At 44.0% G+C, this 9,589-nt stretch overlaps 1 protein-coding gene across 6 annotated transcripts; it reads left to right on the forward strand.

Annotated features, from left to right (window-relative positions):
* Window positions 1-6,274: 6,274 nt before the first annotated feature.
* Window positions 6,275-8,615, forward strand: GPR12 (G protein-coupled receptor 12). Of its 6 annotated transcripts, none has more exons than XM_065675863.1 (3): window positions 6,275-6,430; window positions 6,730-6,768; window positions 6,973-8,615. In XM_065675863.1, exon 3 carries the CDS (start codon window positions 6,985-6,987, stop codon window positions 7,987-7,989), a length of 1,005 nt encoding a protein of 334 aa, XP_065531935.1. In that variant the 5' UTR covers window positions 6,275-6,430; window positions 6,730-6,768; window positions 6,973-6,984; the 3' UTR covers window positions 7,990-8,615. The 6 variants fall into 6 exon arrangements, with proteins under 6 accessions (XP_065531935.1, XP_065531932.1, XP_065531933.1 ...); XM_065675860.1 differs by having other exon boundaries at window positions 6,275-6,401; XM_065675861.1 differs by lacking the exon at window positions 6,730-6,768.
* Window positions 8,616-9,589: the final 974 nt, after the last annotated feature.

The following is a 9,589-nucleotide window of genomic DNA, read 5'->3' on the forward strand; positions in this document are numbered from 1 at the left end:
CATTAACTATGATCACTGTTAATAAAGCTTCTGCATGAGGAGTGCATCATGTTGGACAACCCCTCACCCAACCTCTGCACATTGCTAACATTTTCCATGGCATGCGCTGAAGTACATTTCACCTGGATAATTTTTTAGATGACATTTGTGAGTTTACAGTTTCAGGGATGCCATGCTTTCTTTTGCGACTTGATCAGCACAGGGGTTTGTTAAGACACTGGAAGCATTGCCTGCAACAGTTGCTAGTTCCTGCATTCAAATGTGGCAACATTATCTTTAAGCATTGTTACCACAGTTTCCACCAAGGTACAAGCATAAACATTTAAATCACCCTCTGTATGTCACGGCAATATAGCGCTTGCCCTTCTGTCAGAGAAGTTGATTGTCTCATCTATTATAACTGAACACACTTTTCAGAAATGTTCTCGTAAATATTCCCCATGCTCTTAAGAGCCATGATGCCCATTAACTCATTTAAAATAACTAGAATTACCAACATACCTCAAATCATTTTCAACTGTGGGTTATTACTCTGGCGGCAAGCAGAGCAAGCCAATACAGCTGCAAGCCATCCTCTCCACTTCAACACAGTCAGGATAACGGTGTATAGTACAAACTTTTCCCAGGATAACACACACCTTTTAGTATTTTTGTTATGCTTGTCTGGTATGCTAAGAACCCCATGAAATGAGCACACCGCTCATGTCCTCTGTGGTCTTTTGAAGAACTTCAAGTACTTTGTGGTGGCCTAAAGGAGCTCAGTGCCTCTTGTATTCGTCTTACTTTTTGTTCCCAATAAGCAAATGAAGACTGTCAGGAAAGCACTTTTTGTGGATGTAATAGCCAAAAGCTGCACACGAAAGTAGAAACAAAGTGCATTGTCCTCAGCTCCAGAAAAATCCAGCCATGATAAGTCATCCAAAAACAGAAGAGAAAAGGTTATTTAAAGTACATATGCAGAAGAAGTAAATCAGTAGGTTGTGTTAAAGGAAGCAGGAAAGAGTCACAGTAGCTACCAAAAAAAGCATGAGATGTACATGCAGGGAAACAGATTATTGTGAAAACACTGAATATTGAGCTGTTTATCAGACAGGAAAGAAAGGAGCCCACTAGCAGAAGACAACCCAGAGTAGCCTTGGATGCTGAGAGCATTTGGCACCCAAGGGAAAAGGTTTCCAGATACTCTTTTCTGTTAAATTCAAGAGCCATGCAAAACTCTTGTGAAAATACACTGTAATCCAGTCATCTCTTGATCTTCTTTTAAACTCACTGGAGAGAGTAACTTCTATAAATCCTTCACCAAGAGATATTTTCTAAGGTAATCAGTATAATTTCTGTGGTTTTTTTTTTTCCACTTTGTCTCTCATTTCTCAGTAGCTTTTTAAAACAGGCTGACCTGAGCTGCACTCAGCTTTCAAACACTGATCTCGTTAGTTCCCTATCCAGAAACAATATTACCTCCCTGTGTCTGTTAATGATTCTTCTTATATCACAGCAGCCCTCTCTGTCACAGCTCTGCACAGGGAACTTGTATACAACCAACTACCTCCTGTGCAATGTTTTCTAGTGCTTGAATCCCCATGATGTAGTTACAACTACATCACCTCTTCTTAGATACAGTTATGCATTTAGCTAAATGTATTAAAAAGCAAGTTGTCTGACCAAGCTGTGCGCCCCAAAGCCTCCCTTTCAGTGCACTGCCTTTCTCTTCACATCCCACTATATCCATCTTTGTAACATGTCCATTCTTTTTCAGTGGTCCTGTAGGTTATTGAGTAATTGTGAGGCTGGCACAGGCTCTGCTGGAAGCTAGTGCTGCAAGAGGTTGTAGCAAAACAGGTATTAACCCCCTGCACAAGTATTTTAATGAAAATTGGTACTTGTGTTATAATGACATGTGATAAGACAAGTGCCTTTCAAAAATCTGTTGCATCTGCGGAGGAACAAAATATATCTTCCCATTGTAATAACATCATGTCTGTGTGACAAGACTTATTTTCTATTATACTGATATAGATTGGGAAGTGTTCTTTTATTCTCCATTTTCTTTCTTTCCTTCCAAAATGGACAAAGGACTGATTTAAGATAAGGGAATAAACCCAAAGGCATAACCCTACCTTTAGTTATACTCAGAACTATTTTCAGCTTGCTTAGCAGTTCAGAAAATATAAGTGAAGGCTTCAACACTCGGTTCACCAGTGGCAGGTAAAATGTGCTGTGCCGTGCTCAGGGTGTTCCATTTCGAAGATTCTGAAAGGTCAGTAATAACTGCACAATTTTGTGCATGGGCAGAGTTTGGCTCATTACATGGTCTGAGTGTCTAAATGACACTCATGTAACACTGAAGAGTAAATCGAAGTGAAGCTAGCTCCGTGTCAAAATAACAAGAAATGGCAAAGAGGAATTAAAAAGAAGTGACAAGCAGAGTTACAGAACCTCAAGTCACTTCTCACTTTGCAGGAGAGTATCCTTAAGGCAATTAAAGGCAAGCCCAAGCTAGGGAGAGAGCATTCATAAAGAAGATGGGTGCACATTTGAAAGCAAAACTTGCCCATATTTATATTGCTATCTGAAATGTTTGATGCTCAGCGAAAGAGGAATTGCAGAGAAAAGCTCAGGAACACAGTAGCTGAGCTGTAAGTACTTTAATACTGCCTCAGTGTGACAGAAAAAAACATTATAACAACTCTTTATACATACGCCTATGGAATACTATATGTTACCTTGCTGCTTTACTGGATGTTTGTTTTTCAACAAATTTTGTGCTTAATAAGTTAATTGTTCAAAGCTTTAATGTGTTTCTGATATTTAAAATTCCTATTTCATACCACTGGGGAACTTAAAGATTTTAAATCTCCTGAAAGAAAATTCTAACTAAAACAATTTCTAAAATGCACGCAGGCTGCTGTCATATATTTGGGCTCTTCACACTTCCTTTATAGAGCTCACCATTACTACATGCATGAGTTGTTACTAGAATATGAACTTTACTAATTTTATTTTTTTTTTAAGATACTATGAGACTGTGTATGGGGAAAAATCTGAAGGAAAAATAACTCCAGGTAAGAGTGTACTGAGGACCGTCACTTGACCAGGTGCTCCTTGAGGGTGGTTTTGGCTGCTATATGGATTAAAATCTAGGAGCCTATAAAAAGGGATTAAGAATGATGGGTTTTAGGAAGGAATAAGAGAAGTCTGTTGGATTTGCTGAAGGAAGGCCTGATAGCTGGTAAGGCTCCTGGTGAAGAGCATACCAATGTTACTTTGGGATAACATTTTCATCTTTGAATGGTGCTGTCTGGTTTCTATGGACAGCTCTATACTCCCTCATTGCATTCCAAAGCCTGATGCTCATACTGTTCAGATCAGGAAGTCACTGGACCAGGTGAGGTTTTTCATCTCTCGGCTGTATGAGCAGGCTTCCCATCCACGGTACACAGGATCCTGGAAACAGACTTGCCTCTCAGGAGGACATGGCTGGGGCACTGCCCTGAAGGAGCAGTTTCCATATACTGCCAGTCACAGCTACCCAAAGTGAAGAAGTGCATGTGCCTGAACTCATCCAGACTTCCTGGACATGACAGACCACAGACTGCCTAAAGAGTAACTTCCAAAGTATGCCCTGAGATAGATAACAGCAGTACACCTCATGGCTGATGCCTCATGATATTGCAGTATTATGCAAAGTTGTATTGTGTTACCCAAGATAGGCAGGAGTGCCTCTGTGCATCACCATGCAGTCACAGTATCAGGCAGGGATCCTAGCTCCAGCCCAAAAGCCAGCACAGTCTGACCTCTGTTTCCTGTTCCAGCACCAAGCTGTTCTGCGTTAGCTAGGTTAGCAAACATCTGTAATCAGCACGCCCAAGAGCAACAGACAAGAATCAGTAGCAAGGCAGTGGTGCAAGAGCTCTTTAATGACAACCCATCACTAGTTTTTGCATCTGTTAATCTTTACAATGCCTAAAAAGAGATTTTCCTCAAAATTACAACTGTTCTGTAGTGCTACAGGGTGAAATCCATGCCTGTGCCATCTGCCCTAATGACGACAGTCCCCTATCTCACTAAAAAGAGACAAAGTGGCAATACAGTATACAAGCATTAGCTTGTTTATAACGTGCTGTAATTGGAATGGAAATCATCCGCAAATTAACTAAGTGAATAAACACAGCTCTCCAAAGTTATAAATTAAAATATTTAATTGAAATGCTGGTCTTCTCCATTTGTGAAACAAATGTTAAAACAGGATGAAGCGAAGCTTTTACATTTTTAATGCCACCATTCTAAATGCAAGAATGCCAGTGCTGAAACACACCAAATATACTCACTATAGAGCAGAAGAAAGCTTTTGTTACACTATCACACATAAGGAATCAGTGGATAAATCAGGAAGACACCGATCAGCAGCAAGGTAATATCCATTTTTAATCCATGTTATAAAGCAGATGGGTCACAAGAAATATGAATGAATCATTGGGAATCGCCCAGCGAGGTATCACAACGGCTGAGGTAGACCTGAATGGAGGATGTACACATGCTGATCCTGTTACTCAGCAAGGGAGAAGGAATACTTCTCTTCAGATTCCAGTCACTCACCAGGGCCAGATTCTCCAAAATGATTTAGATACATGGTGGTGTAAACGAGGACAAAGCACGTTTTCTTAAAATGGCCTAGGCTCTTCTAAAGACCAACCCATCCCCCTATTCTGTTGTGTCCTAAAGGACACGCTTCTCTCCACTGACATGTAGTGGACCCCGGGAGACTATCTTGTGCATGCAAACATGATCTGGTGTCTGAAGCTCTTCGGTGTTCCTCTGACCCAGTTGCTTCTTTGCAAGTTCAGCCTCTAACACACTCAAGTCCCATTGGGTTGCCTGCACTATCCAATATGTAACAGCTCTGCAAATCTGGCCATGTGTCCCTAACGTCACCTTCTGAAGACAGCAGGCATCCCCATGCCCAGGCTTCCTCACCAGGCTCTCTGCATGCTGGTAGGTGCTACCTGCTCTAGACCTTGTACTGTGCATCCCTCCTTTAAATCTCTTACACTTATATTGTCATTTTCATATGAACCACAGCATCACAGAACGGTTGAGGCTTTCAGGTGCCTCTGGAGATGGTCTGGTCCATTCTGGTTCTCAAAGCATGGTCAGTCAGGAACATGCCATCAGGTTTTGAGTATCCCCCAGTTTCCTCAGCTGCTCCTCATAGGACCTGCTCTCCAGACCCTTCACCAGCTTTGTTGCCCTTTTCTGGACCCGCTCCAGCACCTTTATGCCCCTCTTGTAGTGAGGGGCCCAGAACTGAGCACAGGATCCAAGGTGCAGCCTCACCAGTGTTGAGTACAAGGGGACGATCACTGCCCTGGCCCTCCTGGCCACACTATGTCTGATACAGGGCAGGATGCCATTTGCCTCCTTGGCTGCCTGGGCACAAGCTGGCTCATGTTGAGCGGCTCTCAGTCAGCACCCTCAGGTCCTTTTCCACTGAGCAGCCACTATTCCCCAAGTCTGTAGCATTCATAGGGTTGTTTCTTTCACGTGCCTACTAAGAGTGCAAAGACTACGATAGCCTTATAGTGTTCAGAGCCACTTGATTTCACCTCCATGTACTCAGAACACCTAACAAGTGACTTATGAGGAAAAGAGGCTCAGGGGGGACCTTATTGCTCTTACAACTGCCTGTAATGAGGACGGAGTGAGAAGGTGGCCGGACTCCTCTCCCAAGTAACAAGAGATAGGACAGGAGGCAATGGCTTCAAGCTGCAGCAGGGGAGCTCCAGATAGGATATTAGGAAAAACGTGTTCATTGAAAGGGTGATCAGGTATGGAACAGGCTGCCCAGGGCAGCGGTGGAATCCCCGTCCCTGGAAGCGTTCAAAACCCGTGCAGATGAATCCCTTAGTGACATGCTTTAGTGGTGGTCTTGGCACTGCTGGGGGTCGACGCTCTTAAAGGTCCTTTCCAAGCTAAATGATGCCATGATCGTAACTTCTGCGGGCAGCGCGGACGGTACAAGCCCCCCTCCGCCTCAGGGCGGTCGCGGCGGTACCTCGGGGGTAGGGCGGGGGGGGGGGGGGAGAGGGGCGGGGAAGAGCGGGGGGAGGCGCTCGCCCCCCCCTCCCCGCTCCTCTCTCCACCCGGTCTTCCCCCCCCCGCAACCCCGCGCACGCGGCTCGGCGGGAAGCACCTGCGCAGGCGCGCGCGCAGGGGCGGGGGGCGCGCACCTGCGCTGCGCCCTCGGCCTCGCGCCGCGCCGTGCGGGCGGCGGGTCGCGCTGCCGCCTCGGAGGGACCGCGGCAGCCCTCTGTTGTTGTTGTTCTTCCTCCTCCTCCCTCCTTCTTCCTCCTCCTCTTCCTCCTCCTTCATTCCTTCCTCCGACCCGCCGGGGGAGAGCCCAGGTGACCGCCGCCGGGGGGTGTGTGCTGGGGTATGTGGTGGTGTGTGTGTGTGTGTGTGTGTGGGTTTCGCGTAGAGTTTGTAAGTTCTCCCCGTCGTCAGCCCGGGCGGGGTTTCCTCACAGGGGGTCGGTGAAGGATGTATCCCCCCCCCCCCCCCGACCCCGACCGCTCCCTCCGTGACTGAAAGAACCCCACTTAGAAATGGTGGCTGCTGAATAACGGGGTTTACAGCGCCCCGCAGCCGGTCCCCACCCCAAATTGCAGCGCTTGGGCGGGGGTTTGCTGTTCTATGGGCTCCTTCCCATGGCTGTGCCTTCTGTCTATGCAGGTGAAGGGAATTGCCGTTAGGAGCGCTCAGCCTGTGTGTGTGAGTCCTTTTAGCGGATAATCTCGGGCAGTTTAAAATACCCCTCTCTGTTTTGTTTGTTTTCTATTGTCACGTTTATGTAACAAGTGCCTGCCTGCACATTTAGGCTGGTGGTGTTGTTTGTCTAGGGCATTGCATGCTCTGGGGGTGCTGTGTCCGGTGCTGTGTCTGAACATTAAAAACCATGTCTTTCTGTTGGAGAAGACAGGGGTTAAAATGAATGAAGATCTGAAGGTTAATTTGAGCTGGCTGCCTCAGGATCATGTAGAAGCCAGCTCTACCGAGAATGCCTCAGCCACAGGCTCCTCCCTGGTTCCTGTCGTAGACCCAGAGCCAGAGCTTCTGGTAAACCCCTGGGACATTGTCTTGTGTACTTCAGGGACCCTTATCTCCTGCGAAAATGCCGTTGTGGTTCTTATAATTTTCCATAACCCCAGTCTTCGTGCCCCCATGTTCCTCCTGATAGGCAGCCTGGCGCTGGCAGATCTCTTAGCAGGCATTGGACTGATCATCAATTTCGTTTTTGCATACCTTCTGCAATCAGAAGCTACAAAACTGGTTACGATTGGACTGATCGTTGCCTCTTTCTCAGCATCTGTTGGTAGCTTGCTGGCTATTACTGTTGACCGTTATCTCTCATTGTATTACGCTTTGACTTACAATTCGGAGAGGACTGTCACTTTTACCTATGTCATGCTTATATTGCTCTGGGGAGCATCTATCTGTGTTGGACTGCTGCCTGTAATGGGATGGAACTGCCTCAGAGATGAATCCACCTGCAGTGTTATCAGACCACTCACTAAAAATAATGCAGCTGTTCTTTCGGTCTCTTTCTTGCTTATGTTTGCCCTCATGCTGCAGCTCTACATTCAGATCTGTAAAATCGTGATGCGCCATGCCCATCAGATTGCCTTGCAACACCATTTCCTGGCCACTTCCCACTATGTGACCACCCGAAAAGGAGTGTCTACTTTGGCCATTATTTTGGGGACTTTTGCTGCTTGCTGGATGCCTTTTACGCTCTATTCTTTAATAGCAGATTACACCTACCCTTCTATATACACCTATGCCACCCTCCTGCCAGCTACCTACAATTCCATCATCAATCCTGTAATATATGCTTTTAGAAACCAGGAGATACAGAAAGCACTTTGGCTCATCTGTTGTGGCTGTATTCCTTCTAACCTGTCTCAGAGAGCAAGATCACCCAGTGATGTCTGATTGGCAGCTAGGAGGACGCTCCTTAACGTGTTACTTTCCAGGCATTCTCGCGATGCTGTCGTTGGTTTAGGTGTATTCATTAAATGGTGTGTGATGGGTTCATATCAAAACCACAGGATGCACTGACCTTTTTATAAACAGAAAACCCCAGTGACCAAAATGAATCGAATGGTTTAAGGAAGATTTCCAAAATCAAAATCATCAGTGTTCTCACAGATTTATAATGTTGCTCAGGGTCTTTTTGTTATCTTACCCAGAATTTGTCATGTTTGCCATGATTTTATGTTCAGTTTGTTAATTAAAGGTAGATTGAAACAGCATACCTCCTTTGAAATTTTTGTGTGGTTAGGTTTAGTCATACTACATGTTACAGCCTATTGTCAGCGTATTTTTCCCCCTCTAATTCTTTTTAAAACAGGAGAAAAAAAAAAGAAACCCCAAGTCCTGTTATCACATTTGTGTATTATCAAAATACTCTTCAAAATAATGGCCAATTGTACTGATTCATATGGTATTTATTGTCATAATCTCAGTGCAACAAATTTGCTCTGAGGAACTAACTGTATAGCTTTTTCTTTTACATCTTTGTGTGAATTAGTTTGATAATTGTTTTAAAGGGTTACCTGTTATCTCCTGAGTTCTGCTGGGTGTTAAAACAGAAGCTATGCTTTGCTTTCCCTTTCAAAAGTCAGTCTTATATTTTCACTTGGGTAGGCAACATTAGAGCTCATACGATTAATTTTAAAAGGAATTTAGGGGGGATCTTCTAAATTTATGAAACAATATGGTCTCTCCTCAGACAAGTTTGTATGTTTAGAAGCAAATAAGAAAATATCTAATAAAGCAACCCACAAATTCTTGCAGTGCGTATTTAGCATCTACCCTAAATGGTTCCCGTTAAGTTTATCAAGTCAAAACTATTGCTATGTGTTTTCATTGTTCTTCTATGTAATTTAAAATACTGGTATTTATAAATTCTCAGTGCATATCTGGTTCATAACTGTGTGCAACCAGAACTGCCATGCTAAACTTTTTTCTCCTTTTCTGTTAGTTTCATCCATTACAGATTGTAATTCTTCACACTGTACATAATGTCAGTTCATTTCATCGTAGGATGATAGTTCTGGTTTAAAAAGCAGAACTTCCACTCATGAATGGTTAAATTTCAAACCACTTCTAACCTTTTTTTACTGAAGCCACATTAGAATGCGCCAGAAACAATATTTTATTTTCTGATTTGAAAACTTAATTGTCAGAGAGAAAAATCTTCCTGACAGATGTTTTTGTGAAGCTCCAAGTGTACCCTAGTGTCAGTCAGTGCATGGGAGTTCATAGTGCCATTTCCACTAGTGCTGATGGGAGCTCAATGTGTTAATACCCTGCCATCAGCAGGAGGTTATATTCTTTCAAATGTCAAAGTCAGCATACTGTATTGTTGCTTCAGTATCTTCCATTACAGTTTAGATAAAACCAACAAACTCAAGTGTAAAAATAGCAATATTTACAGTTTGATGAAAAAATATACCTGTATAGTATAGATAGTAGAAACAACTGTGTTGCTGGTCTGGACTTTTCCAAATGAAATCTGTCCTTTTCACAT

The sequence above is a fragment of the Lathamus discolor genome, chromosome 4 (genome assembly GCF_037157495.1).
Source record: "Lathamus discolor isolate bLatDis1 chromosome 4, bLatDis1.hap1, whole genome shotgun sequence".
Taxonomy (NCBI): Eukaryota; Metazoa; Chordata; class Aves; order Psittaciformes; family Psittacidae; genus Lathamus; species Lathamus discolor.

Coding starts and splice junctions, on each gene's coding strand:
- GPR12 (XM_065675858.1), top strand. CDS start 6,691: ATGGGCTCCTTCCCATGGCTGTGCCTTCTGTCTATGCAGGTGAAGGGA. Junction 6,769..6,972: donor GGAGCGCTCAGCCTGTGTGT/GTGAGTCCTTTT, acceptor CTGTTGGAGAAG/ACAGGGGTTAAAATGAATGA.